This window comes from Gobio gobio (genome assembly GCF_949357685.1).
Source record: "Gobio gobio genome assembly, chromosome: 9".
Lineage (NCBI taxonomy): Eukaryota > Metazoa > Chordata > Actinopteri > Cypriniformes > Gobionidae > Gobio > Gobio gobio.
Genome location: NC_137115.1, coordinates 48,610,636 through 48,624,928, shown reverse-complemented (window position 1 = coordinate 48,624,928; position 14,293 = coordinate 48,610,636). Strand labels below are relative to the sequence as shown.

General features: G+C 40.2%; 1 protein-coding gene across 2 annotated transcripts in view; it reads left to right on the top strand.

Moving 5' to 3' along the window:
- The window catches only part of malt3 (MALT paracaspase 3), a 38,018-nt gene that overhangs the window by 11,566 nt on the left and 12,159 nt on the right, over nucleotides 1-14,293 (top strand). For both annotated transcript variants that reach the window (XM_079825333.1, XM_079825332.1), the window contains exons 11-12: nucleotides 71-145; nucleotides 238-365. In XM_079825333.1, coding sequence (XP_079681459.1) covers nucleotides 71-145; nucleotides 238-365 — 203 coding nt within the window. The remainder of the gene's footprint in view (nucleotides 1-70; nucleotides 146-237; nucleotides 366-14,293) is intronic.

Below are 14,293 nucleotides of genomic sequence, written 5' to 3'. Positions count from 1 at the left end.
AAATGATAAAAGATAATCATTTGGCACACTGTTACTCCGTTCAACATTTTTGCTATTTTATATCCTCCAGGTACAAACAAAAAGGTCCTCCCTCTGAAATTAAGCCTTTGGCTCCTCTGGGAAACACTGTGTATGGATACGCCACGTAAGTACTGCCATAACTAGGTAACAATTCAAAACCTTGAAAACAACAAGAATTGTGTTCTTCTTGTGGACTCATGCTATTTGCTCCTACAGGAGTGAAGATGCTGAGGCTTTCGAGGTCCAAGATGGTGGCAAGAGCACAGGGATCTTCACCAAGTACCTGAACAAACATGTCTTACAGCCAGAGAGGGTGACCCGTGTCTTGGAGCAGGTCTCTGAGGGTGAGTGCTTCTACCAGTACTCTTCTGTTCCAAATCTTAAAAGTGCAGTACGTGATTTCTGAGAAACCCTGTTGATATTTGAAATCAACCCAAACAAACATGCCCCTTACTTCATTGCTCCGCCCTCAAGATGCACAACACGCAGTGCAAGAGTGGTTGTCTCTATCATAGCTAAAGTGAAGCAAAAAAGAAATAAAGCAAAGATGAGGTCTCTCCAGCGCTGGAAATCTTTCCTAGTAATTAATGTGCCTGATCATAACCCATCTTTTTCCAGTGATATTACTTTGAGCTTTTCTCTTTTGTAATGTCTCTCAGCCATTTCTCTTTCTACAGTCTTTCTTCAAATATCCCTAATGCTCAAATATCCCTTCTCTCTCTCGCTCTCTGTCTCTCGCTCTCTCTCGTGTGGAGTGGGTTTGTGTGAGTGAATGTGTGTGAGAGCGTTTCTAATGGTTGTGTATTGTTTTTTCTTTATTTCTGAAACATACTCCGAGTGCGTTTCTTTCTTTTTCTCTTTGGTTTGATTTCCTTCTTTCTTTGTTTGGTGGTTTTAAATTAGGTTAGGTTTTTTTTCTTTGTACCGTGCAGCATTTTTTGGCATGCGCATGGCTTCTCCCGCAGGGGGAATGTCGTCGGTTTCCCTCCGGAATGGGTTTAGATGTGTACCGGAGGCGACCGCTTCGAATGAGGATGTATTGGTTGTAGTTGGTGATCAGATTGATTAATATAAATTCAGCATCGCGAATGAACAAAGCTGTCGTGGTGTTTTTGAAGAATGAACAACTTGTAAATCAAATAATTGAAATTGGGCCTTGGGTGAAAGGAATGTTTGTGCCGACAACTCCGTTGTATGCACCGGCTACCAAAGTCACAGTTTCAAACGTTCCTCCGTTTATTAAAAATGATTGCTAAAAAAATTTCTCGTTTCGGGCAAATAATCAGTCCAGTTAAGATGCTACCTCTAGGATGTAAAAATCCGGCACTGAAACATGTGCTGTCCTTCAGAAGACAGGGCCACATGTTTTTAAATTCTCAGGATAAAACTCTACAGGGAGTGCAGAATTATTAGGCACGTTGATTTTCTGATCATATTTTTTTTCCAGGCACATTTGACCAATTCCAAACCACAGTAATCCTAATAACTACTATTGATTTAGTATTTAATAATGTATAAGTGATATATAATTGTTCATGAAGGCTGGAAATGAAAATCACCTTATATTCAGGTGTGCAGAATTATTAGGCATGTTTTCTTTTACAGATAAATTGAGCCAAAAAAGAGATTTAACTCAGACTGAAAAGTCAAAAAGTATTAAATGCCCATGAGAAGGATGCAATACTAGACATTGCAGTTAAGGCATGACCATTGGACAGTGAAATGCTCGTTGGGTCAGCAGGATCTGACAAAAACAGGTGGTGAAGAAAAGACACCTGTTAACTGCAAAAGAATTAAGAATTAAGGTGAAGAATTAAGGGTGAAACCATCAGGAACCCTTTAGTCTCCAGCGCCACCATTTTCCAAAGCTGCAACCTACCTGGAGTCTCCAGAAGTGCAAGGTGTCAGGATCTCAGAGTCTTCAGTTAGGTAAAGAATCCTAAAAAATGACCCCCACTAGATAAGAATCACAAGCTGAAGTGTTGTAAAATACATTCCTGATGGTTCCTGATGGTTTCACCCTTAATTCTTCACCTTAATTCTTAATTCTTTTGCAGTTAACAGGTGTCTTTTCTTCACCACCTGTTTTTGTCAGATCCTGCTGACCCAACGAGCATTTCACTGTCCAATGGTCACGCCTTAACTGCAATGTCTAGTATTGCATTAGTATTGCATCCTTCTCATGGGCATTTAATACTTTTTGACTTTTCAGTCTGAGTTAAATCTCTTTTTTGGCTCAATTTATCTGTAAAAGAAAACATGCCTAATAATTCTGCACACCTGAATATAAGGTGATTTTCATTTCCAGCCTTCATGAACAATTCTATATCACTTATATATTATTAAATACTAAATCAATAGTAGTTATTAGGATTACTGTGGTTTGGAATTGGTCAAATGTGCCTGGAAAAAAAATATGATCAGAAAATCAACGTGCCTAATAATTCTGCACTCCCTGTAGATGCGTCCTTTAGAGTAAGTGACGGAGATAGTTCCTGCGTGTTTTATGCAATTACCGGAAGTTTACAGTGCTTTGAGTGTGGTGATATTGGCCACAAAAGATTCTCGTGTCCACATAAAAATAGGCCAGAGGAGATTCGGATAGGAGAAGAACGAGAGGCAGAAAATGAACATTTACATTTATGCTTTTAGCAGACGCTTTTATCCAAAGCGACTTACAACTGAGTAGTACAGGAAGCGATCCGTCATGAGGAGGCAGCAAAACACAGAAAGTGCCTGAAGTACTAAGTTTGGCCATTGCACAGAGCATCACACACTAGGGCAGGGAAGAAGTAGAGGAAAATATTCAGATGGAGGTGGGAAGATCGTTCCAACAGCAGGGAACGGTGAATGTGAATGTTCTGGAGAGGGATTTTCTGCCTCTCTGTGATGGCTCCTTAGCTGAGCGAAGGATTCTGGTGGGGGTCTAGACTTGTAGGAGCTAGTCAAAGTATGCAGGAGCGGAGCTCGTGGTGGATCTGTAAGCAAGCCTCAGTGCCTTAAACTTGATGCGAGCAGCGAGTGGTAGCCAGTGCAGAGAGATGAAGAGTGGTGTGACGTGGCTACAATGAAGCTACAATGGAGAGTCAGTTTGACCAGAATCGGGTACCAGAAAAAGTTTCATAGGGCCAAGGCGTGGATACTGGTGAGGAGAACGAGGTGAGTGCAAATTCTAGTGAATCTGCTGGGTTTTTTTGCAAGAAGAACAGCCTTGTTGTGGTAGTGAAATAGTCCTGAAAGTGACTGATGTTGAAGATGTGGTTTCTGATGAGGGCGTTACAATGAGTCAGGATGATGGATTAAAAGATGGTGATTGTTGTTCTAATATATCTGGTTATCCGAAAGAGGGGGGTGATTTATACACTGTGGAACAGATTAATGTGTTTCTGGATGAAACAAAAGGTTAAAAGTTAGAGGTTGCTGATTATTTCCCGATTTGGATAAATTTGTTGCTTCAGTTGTATGGTCGCAGAAAACGTATTATTAAAACAAAAACGCTTTCGGTTAAAAATGTTTTTGGGTACGATAAGGCAAAGGAAACAAGTAGGAAAGATAACGAGGGGAATTCATAAATGATTATAATGGCTGTTTGTCTGTCTTGTTTTTCCTTTCTTTTCTGTTTTTCCTTACTTCTCTGTCTCATGGAGCCATTGCGAGTCTTCTTTAAATGTAAATGGCCTTAGAGATAGAAGAAAACAAGCTTTGCTTTTAGAATGTTTAAAACTAAAAAATATTGGAGTAACTTTTCTTCAAGAGACCTACAGTGATAAAAGTAACAAAGTAGATTGGGGCTTATGGTGGGAAGGGAAGTATATCCATAGTCACGGCTCCAATCTCAGTTCGGGGGTTGCAATATGCTTCAGTCCAAGCTGTAAGGTTAAAGTTTTATCAGAATTTGAGATAGAGCCTGGTTGTGTATTAGTTGTAAAAGCTGAATTAAATACTTTTAATATCATTTTTGTGAATGTTTATGCACAATAAAGGGTCTGAGAGAATTGTAATTTTTAAGAAAATTGGGGTGTTTTTAAATACATTAAAATCAAAAGATATTGTTATCATGGGATTGGGAGGGGATTTTAATTGTACTTTAGATTTTAGTATGGATAGGAATAATGAAGAAACACTATCAGTCTTCATCTGTTTTAGAAAACATTGTTAAAAAGTTAGAGCTAAATGATATATGGAGAACTGAAAATCCATCTTTAAAACAGTATACCTAGTTAAGGTTTCAGAAGGAAGGGTTTATGCGGCAAGATTAGACGGGTTTTATATTTCAAATAGCTCAAGGAATAGAGCCTGTAATGCTGATATAATTCCTAATGTTCTCTCAGATCATTAAATGATCACAATAGATTGTGTGTTAGCAAAGCAAAATAAATGTGGGTTATACTGGCACTTTAATAAGAAGCTGTTGCAAGATTCTGTTTTTTGTGAAAACTTTAAATTTTTGGGGCAAAAATGGCAGATGCAGAAAAATGATTTTAGAGATATTATTCATTGGTGGGAAATTGGAAAAACCCAAGTTAGGGTTTTCTGTCAACAATACTCTTGTTTTTCCTCAAAAAGAATAGTAAATATGATTAAAGAACTTGAAAACGAGATTCTTGAAATCGAAAATAAAATGTTGGAAAGACATGAAAATGTATTACAAAATGTTATCAATGAAAAAAGGACACAGTTAGAAAACTTATTACAAGAAAAAGTAAAAGGAGCTCTTATTAGAGCTCGTTTTTCTCAAATTAGAGACATTGATGGACCAACATCTTTCTTTTTTAACTTGGAACGAAAAGTGTGTCAAGAGAAACAAATGTTGTGTTTAAGGAATGATAGAGGTGATTTATTTTATGATCCATCTGAAATGAGTACATTTGTTGTTGATTTTTATTCTAAATTGTATGATGATGATGATACAACAGATTTGTGTAGTAAAACTCCAAAAAATACTCCAGTAAAAATCCCAAAACCTAAACCAGAGAATTAAGAATTCATTTTAGATTATATTTTAAGTTTTGAAGAAGTAACTAAAGTTATCAACAGGAAAATCCCCTGGATTAGATGGTCTTCCCTCTGAATATTTTTAATATTTTTGGGGAATTATTGGGAAAGATTATTATGAAATGATTTTATTTTCGATTCAAACAGGCTGTTTACCTACTAGTTGTAGAAGAGCAATTATTTCTCTTCTGCCTAAAAAAGGTGATCTTGCTTTGCTTAAGAATTGGAGGCTTGAAGCTTTGTTGACCACGGATTACAAGATTTTCTCTAAGTGTATTTCTAACAGATTGAATGAATATATGTGTGTATTGATTCACATGGATAAATCTTATTGTATATAAAAAAACAGATGTATTAGAGAATAGATAACATTCCTTATAAGAGATGTTATTAATTATTTAATGTGAAACAATATGGATTTAGGAATATTATCCCTGGACCAAGAAAAGGCTTTCAACAGAGTTGATCATTCTTATCTGTTTGATGTTTTAAGTGCATATGGCTGTGGAAATGCTTTTATTTCATGGATTCGATTACTTTATGAAAAGGCTGAATGCATAAAAGTTCCTGGAGGGTTAAGTACACCTATAAAAGTCAGAAGAGGAATAAGGCAGGGTTGCCCTCTTTCGGGCCAACTCTACAGTTTAGTTATTGAACCTTTTTTTTGTGTAAACTAAGAGCTTCATTAAAGGGTTTAAATATTGAAGGATCTTTTATTAAACCCCTAAAAAAATTCTGCTTATGCTGATGATCTTACTGTAATAATTAAAGATAAAGGAGATATACAAAGCATATTAAGTTGCATTCAGTGTTAGGAAAAGGCCTCTTCAGCCAAAATACGGTGTGGAACCACAAGCTTGATACCAAAATTGTCCGGAAATGTTGAATGGAGTAGAGATGGTTTAAAATTTTTAGGAGTTTTTTAGGTTCTGATTTGTATAAAAAGAAAAACTGGGATGGATTGATTGAAAGGATGTGTGTACGTTTGTCCAACTGGAAATGGCTAATCCCTAAATTATCGTATAGACGAAGAGTCTTGATCGTAAATAACCTTAATGCATCTTCATTGTGGCATAAAATGGCCGTTTTGTATCCCCCTCCTAACCTCATGAAGGATATTCAAAGACTATTGGTTATTTTTTTTTGGTCAGGACAATGACTGTCCTGTATCTACCAATTTGTGAAGGAGGACAAGGACTTATTGACATTGAATGCAGAGTTGCTGCTTGTAGACTACAGGCTGCTCAAAGACTTTTGTATAAAAGGCACATCAGCTAGACAAATGTAGCCTGTGCATTGCTGAGAAAAGGAGGACAATTCGGCCTTGATCGACATCTTTTTTTTTAATGGACCTTGATGGAGTGGACTTAACTGCTCTAACACCTTTTTACAAGACAATGCTTAGGGTTTGGAAAGTTTTCTCAAACTCCCGAAAACAAGGGTCTGTCAAAGGTTTTAGGGGAAAAGAAAAACCTATAATTTATAATCCTGCTGTGAAAAGTTTAAACTCTGTTTCAATTAGAAATGCACTTGTAAGAGCTGGTCTCATTAAGGTGTCATGTTTTTTGAATAAGGATGGGTGGTTAACCCCAGAAGATGTTGCAACAAAGATTGGTGTGAAATCCTTCTGAAAGACTTTTAACTGAAATTGTAGCTGCTGTACCTACTGAATTTAAATGTGCTCTGGATAAAGGATTAATAGAACAAAATGATGACAATGTGAAAGAGTTTCCAGAATTGGAAATAAACATTGGTGTGAACTCATGGCAAGAGGAGGAAGGAAATTGCTCTCATTTAACACTCCAGAACTCAGTTTGTTTAGTGAGGTGGGCAAAAAATCCATGTATCATGTTTTTGTAAAAGTAATGCGTTTTCAAGAACTGAAACAAGTACGTGAGTCTAAATGGCAAGTAATATTTGGCACAGACCTTTCACCTAAAAGTAGCTGGAGAACTTTATTTTAGATTCCTATTGATAAAAGAATGGCCGATTTACAGTGGAGGATCATACATGGAATATTAACCACAAATAAACATAAAGCTCACCTAGACTCCAGTGTTAGTGATACTTCCCCTTTCTGTTCAGAAAGTGTAACAGATTAGAGACACTTTTTCAAATGTTAAAAGAATGGTGTGATAGTTTGGGTCGTGTTTTTAGAAAATAAGGTTTTATTTATGGTCCTAAGTATCGGTATAAAACAAGGAATGTTGAGATATTTTTGAATTTCTTGTATGGACAAGTTAAATTAAGTATATGGTTGACACGAAAGGATCAGATTGTGGGAAAAGGTTCCACCAATATCGGTTTAACATGTAAAGGATTGATTTCTGCTTGTTTAGTGGTTGTATTTGCCTATTATAAACTTGTTGGAAAAGTGGTACTTTTAGAGGAAATTTGGTGTTTAAATGTGACTTTATGCAAAAAAAGTGATAGGTGTTTAGAAATGAAGCTGTAAATAACATTTTAGTTGTATTATTTTCTTCTCTTTTTTTCTTGTGTGTGTAATTGTATAACTATGTAAACTTGTTTTAGATTGTAATTAAAGGATTTGAAAAATCATGCCACATCACATGAGACAATGTGAGTCCCCCATCATGCCACATTACATGAGACCATGTGAGATCATGCGATCTTGTCCCTCTGGCATGATAATCTTACATATTGCACCTATAAGATTTTTGCAGTAAAATTTCCAAAAACAACTAGGCCAGTGTTATATATTTTGTTCATTTGAGTACTTACAATATCCCAAATGTTTCCTACTATTTGTAAATCGTGAGAAAATTGCGATTTCCGCTTTTACTGCCGTAGAAACCATGGCGACAGACGTCTAGTAACTGCGTAACGTCTAGTGGCACGCTGTTGTAGTTTCGTTCACACATTATGGACCATGGCAAGCAGACTTTGGAACAAAATGAGAAATCAAAAGAGGACCTTTATCGGCGTGGTGTTTTCGAGAGCTTCACAACAAACTTGACGGAGATACCGTTCTTGCATGTGCTTTATTAGACAGGTGAGCAAATGTACATGAAATGAATCAATGTTATGTAGCTCAACACGATGAAATATTAGAATATCATCAGTATGTAGCTTACTGCTAGCCTCATACAGCACAGAATAACATCATAACTTTCAACACACTCAAATGCAGTTTAGATAGTGTAGACCAGGTGAAACAGCATTGCACAATTTTAATTCGTCAAATAAACAGACCTGTATGAGTAGTGATTCCACGCTCATTCACTGCGTCATCAATCTACGTCTTTGTTATTGTTTTGAAGAGGTTAGCGACCCCTAGCGGCGAAAAAATACATAGTGTAGCTTTAATCTTGTAGTATGTGATGTGCCACGATTCTCAAAATCTTGTAGGTTTGAGAGAAGAAAATCTGTGAAGATTCTCAGTATGTGAGCCTAGCATTAGTGAGTACCTACTTACTACCTACTGCCTACATAGGCAGCACCCTTCTAAAGGCCTGTACACAAGGGACGAATATCGCGCACGCTTATCGCCAGCGTTTTTCGAGGCGTTTTTCCTCCGCAAGCTGGTGCTGCGGCACTTTACGCTTCTGACACTCGCTTGTCACACTGAAGAAAAAGAGAGACAATATTTATATTAGACAGTGGAAATATTAGAAGATTAGACATTTTTATTGCTATGTTTTTCATGTCATTTTTTATTTTATTTTTATTATTATTTATTTATTTATTTATTTATTTTTATCCTATAGTGTTATGAATGCTTTGGCAATGTTAAGATTTCTTTCACCATGCCAATAAAGCTATTTGAATCTGAATCAGTATTTACATGCTTGCAAAACCCATTCACACACTTTTTGCTAACTGGCAAGATCTTATCTTCTTCTTTGTCTACCTACTTCTTCGTCGTATCAATGTGTGCTCGGCAAGACCATTTTGTGCTTGAGCGCCACCAAAACGCGTTTTATTGTAACTTCAGCAGCTCCAGGCATGTGAACTTAAAGTGCTGATCACATTGGTCGGCCAATTTTTTACGTGCTGCGTCAAAACAAAAAACGAATGCAAGGCGTTTTTTTAAATTACGCTTTTACGCCTGCCGTTTTGGTGCGTCAGTGTGCACACTCACATTGGTGCCCTTTGTTTAGTCATGAGGCATTAAACGTTGGCGATAAACACGCGTGAAAATCGTCCTAGTGTGAACAGGGCTTAAGGGTGTGGTGAGCTCACATTTATCATTGTTTGGTGACTTTTTGTGAGCGAAATACGATCATTTCAATAGAAATCTATGCGATTATGAGTTGAAACAAAAAACACAGAATTTGCGATAAAACGAAACAGAATTTGGGGAAAAAATTTAGTAGATTTCATAGGGCCCTAAAACTGGAATCTTGATGCATAATGTCATTATTAAACTTCAAAAGGCGATGTTTTAGCGATATGAGTCATAGGGCATAGGGTTAGGAGTTCAGTTCAAACACTAACCAGAACGTTTGATCAATATCAAAACAGCGCTGCCTTGCGCTTGCCACTGTAATAACAAGATATTGTCATATTACATCATACTTCACAAATGAAGTGTGAATAAGGTCACAGCGTCTTTCAGTGCATTTGATCATTAGCGGATTTATACTTGGAGCACTTATGAGGGCAACAACTGGTTGACATCTACTGTATGCCAGACATTGGTTTCCTTCCTTGATCCGTAGCCGTACCCTCCATGGCATGATGTGAACGTGGACTTATGTTTTAATGGTTGAGATAATCCCCTCGCTCCCTGCAGAGAGCTTATTTGGTTGTTTGATTGGTCTCTTTGGTAACAGCTCTTGGCTTTTTATATTGTAGCTGCCAAGGCATGTGACCTCATTCTCTGGCTGCTGTGCTCAGGTGGGGGAAATTTGAGAGCGCTTAACCTAGGGACGGCTGCTGGGTGCCCCACTTACACCCACTGCTCCTGTCTCGTATGCCTGTTGCTCTGTCTGCACCCCGTCCAACGGCCATTCTCACGGTGTTTGTCATGCCCACAAGTACTAGACCACTTCCTGCCTCAATAACGGATCATAAATCAATGATTTGACACTGGTTACTGGTGAACTCGCTGCACTAGTAAAGCATTTTAGTGTGGCAGTATATTCCTGGCTACTGGTTTCTGTATTGATATAGTAGTTTTGTTTTCTTTTGGACAAGTTGTGGAATTTATGGTAACGCTTTATTTCGATTGTTCCCTTTAGACATTCTGTTGACTAGGGCTCGAAAGATTTGTCCAAAAATCAAAATTTTACATCGATTACGATTAATGAATGATTATTTTGCTCTTTTTTTTTTTGCCCTCATAGTTCACTGATAAGGTTTTTACTGTAAATATGTTAAATAACTATTAAATAAATATGTTAATAGCTATTAAAGGTGGGCTATTTCTTTCTAATGAAAGTGCATTTCTTTGTGGTTTCAAAATACTTGAAGGAAACGGCTCACTTCAGCAGTTATTGTCTATGAGTCGTAACATTTCTAACAGATTTCTGTCTGTTGTACATCAGATACAGATAAATTAGCACAGTAGGCCTACATTTCATTTATTTGAATGCATTAACCAGAGAGTGATTGTGTGTGTAAATTAATCATTCCGTCTCTATTAATTATGAAGCTGGGGTTTGTAGTTACTTCAAAGCTAGACAAATCTATGCTATAATGGTTGCGTTTATCACTGCTTTAAGTGATAAATCACAGGACAACGTTGACAATGAGTTTCTGCGCTCTTCTATGCGCAATCTTCATGTGATGTGCAAGCTATTGTCTGTATGAGTGTTCGTGTGTCACAATATATCAGGCATTAGTTCAACATAATACACATCCGATGGTCTAAAAAAATGGTCTTCAGTTTTCAAACGGGCAGGCTTTAAAACACATACAATTGAGAAAAAGTTTTGTGAGGATGCAAGTGAAAGTGATCTGGCTTCAGAGCTTGCGTGCGCCGTGTGCGTGTGTAAGCGCATATAAGAACGGCGATTAACTTACCTGTATAAATTGTGTAAAATATGCAATTACCACTGTAATTCTGAGCATCCAGATTGTATAAACAAAGATAACTGCTCTTGAATCTTTCCGCGTGCCTGCAAACTGCACTTGATGTGACTGATGGGGCAGAGTCACGTGACTAAAACAGAAATAACCGACATGGGAAAATTATGTCGTTAGAGGTTTTGAATTTCGATTACTTTTCGATTAATCGTCCACCCCTACTGTTGACTAGAAGTTGCTTTGCAACTTGGGCCTACATGTCAGCTAACTCTTGTAAGAGTATTAGTAGACTGTCTGTTTAATATCTGCTAATACTTTATTTTGATGCTCCCCGCCCTTCTACTGACTATAGGTAACTTTACAAGTACATGTCAACTTATTCTACTTACCCGAACCCTACCCCTAACAGTATACAAATACTCAACTAATACTATGAGAGTTCGTTGACATGTAGGTAAAACATTGCTTATAGTCAACAGAATGCCTAAAGGGGACCACTGAAATAAAGTGCAACCCAACTGGTTACTAAATGAATGTATTTTGGTATGATTTACAATAAGACAATAAGGTTTCATTAGTTAACATGGACTAAGAATGAACAATACTTCAGCATTTATTAATCTTAGTAAATGTTAAAAAAATAACATTAGTTAATACATTATTAAAATCAAAAGTTGTATTTGATAACATTAGTCAATGCACTGTGAACTAACATGAACAAGATGTATTTTTATTAACTAATGTTAACAAAGATTAATAAATACTGTAACAAATGTATAGCTCTTTGTTAGGTAATGTTAGTTAATACATTAATTTATGTTAACAAATGAGATCTTAGAATGTAGTGTTACCGAAGTCTCTAATGATCACCGAGGCTGAATTTATTAGATTAAATACAGCAAAATAGTAATATTGTGAAATATTCCTTCAATTTTTGAATATATTATTATTATTATTATTATTAATGTTGAAAACGTCTCAGGTTATGACTATAACCCTTGTTCCCCGAGAAGGGAACGAGACACTGCGTCGTCGAGTGACAACACTCTGGGAACGCCCTCAGCGTTACGCATCTGAAGCATGAATGAAATCAAGCCAATCTGATGGTGGTGCGTCGTGACGTAGATGACGGCATACCCGGAAGATACAAAAAGGAAGCTGATGCAAACACACACTAGCTCTTTTGCGATGAAGCAAGCGCTCTAGCCGTGATAGGTGTGGCGACGAGACGCAGTGTCTCGTTCCCTTCTCGGGGAACAAGGGTCATAGTCATAACCCGAGACGTTCCCCTTCGAGGGAACTCGCACTGCGTCGTCGAGTGACAACACTCTGGGAACGTTAATACCCACTAGGCCACACCAAGTCACCCCACGTCCCAGTGTGAAGCTGGGTACCCAGGCACACTTAGGACGCAAGAACTCGAGCACCAGGCGTCACCGGGAGGTGCAGACTGTTGAATCTTATGAAGGTGTGCGGGGTGGCCCACCCGACCGCCTCGCATACTTCTTGAAGCGAGACGCCAGAAAGGAGGGCCACTGAGGAAGCCATGCTCCTGGTGGAATGGGCCCTCACGGCCATGGGTGAAGGCAAATTGCGCACCCTATAAGCCGTGGCTATAGCCTGGACGATCCAGTTACTGATCGTCTGAGTTGACGCAGGCAGCCCCTTCTTGGGTGAGCGAAAGCACACCAACAACTGGTCTGACCTTCTCCAATGGGAAGACTTCTTTAGATAAATACTCAGAGCTCTGACCGGGCAGAGCAGATGAAGTCTCCCCTCTTCCGCCGTCAGGTGGGGAGGGGGATGGAAAGCCTGAAGAACCAGGGACCGGGCTCCCTGAGATGGAACCTTGGGAATGTAACCCGGTCTAGGGTGAAGAATGGCCCTTACTCTGCCGGGGGCAAACTCCAGGCAGGTTGGCGTGACCGCCAAGGCCTGGAGATCTCCCACTCTCCTCAGAGAGGTAATGGCGAGTAGGAAGGCCACCTTCAAGGTCAGGTTCTTAGGCTCAGCCAGCTCCAGTGGCTCGAAGGGGGCCTCAGCCAACCCTTCCAGAACCACCGCCAGGTCCCAGGTTGGGACTCTGGAGCGAGCTACCGGCCTCATCCTCCGAGCCCCACGGAGGAACTGTACAACCAGGTGGTGCTTCCCCAAAGGTCCATCACCTAGAGGTGCGTGGAAAGCCCCAAGGGCAGCCACGTACACCTTTAGGGTGGACGGGGTAAGACCAGCGGAGAAGCGATCTTGGAGGAACTCCAGCACTGAAGCCACTGGGCAGTTAACTGGATCCACCTCACGCTCTCTACACCAAGTGGAAAATACATTCCACTTGAGGCTGTACAGTCTCCTGGTAGAAGGAGCCCTGGAGCTGAGTAAGGTCTCGACTACCTCTGCTGACAGGCCCGCCTCTATGTACTGAGCCCCCTCAGGGGCCAGACCCAGAGGCTCCACAACTCTGGCCGGGGGTGATGTATTGTGCCCCCTGCCTGAGAGAGTAGATCCCTCCTCAGAGGAACCTGCCATGGAAGGCCGTCTAGCAGAGCTATGATATCCGAGAACCATACTCGAGTGGGCCACCGGGGTGCTACTAAGAGCAGGCTGATACCCTCCCGGCGGACCCGCTCCAGAACTCCCGGGAGCAGAGCGATCGGGGGAAATGCGTACAGACGCAGCCTCGGCCACGTCTGCATCATGGCATCCAGCCCTAACGGAGCTGGATGCCTGAGAGAAAACCACAGTGGACAGTGGGACGTCTCTCGAGACGCGAAAAGGTCCACTTCCACTGGGCCGAATCTCTCGCACATGGCCTCCACCACCTCTGGGTGGAGTCGCCACTCCCCGGGCCTCAGCCCCTGCCTCGACAGGATGTCTGCTCCCTGATTTTGGTCCCCGGGAATGTATATCGCCCTGAGCGACGATAACTTCCCCTGGGACCACAGGAGGATTTGATGCGCCAGTCTGCATAGAGGGCGCGACCTCAAACCCCCCTGGTGATTCAGATACGCGACAACCGAAGTGTTGTCTGAGCGTATCAGGACATGGTGGCCGCGGAGGTCCGGGTAAAAGCTCCTCAGAGCTTTGTAGACCGCCAGCATCTCCAGGCAGTTGATGTGCCATGAAGAATGCCGGGTCTCCCACAGACCTCTCGCAAACCGGCCTTCCATGACCGCGCCCCAACCAGTGAGGGAAGCATCTGTTGAAACGGCTTTCCGGCAACATGATGCTCCTAGCACTGGTCCTTGGGACAGGAACCAAGGTTTCCGCCATATGACGAGGGAACGAAGGC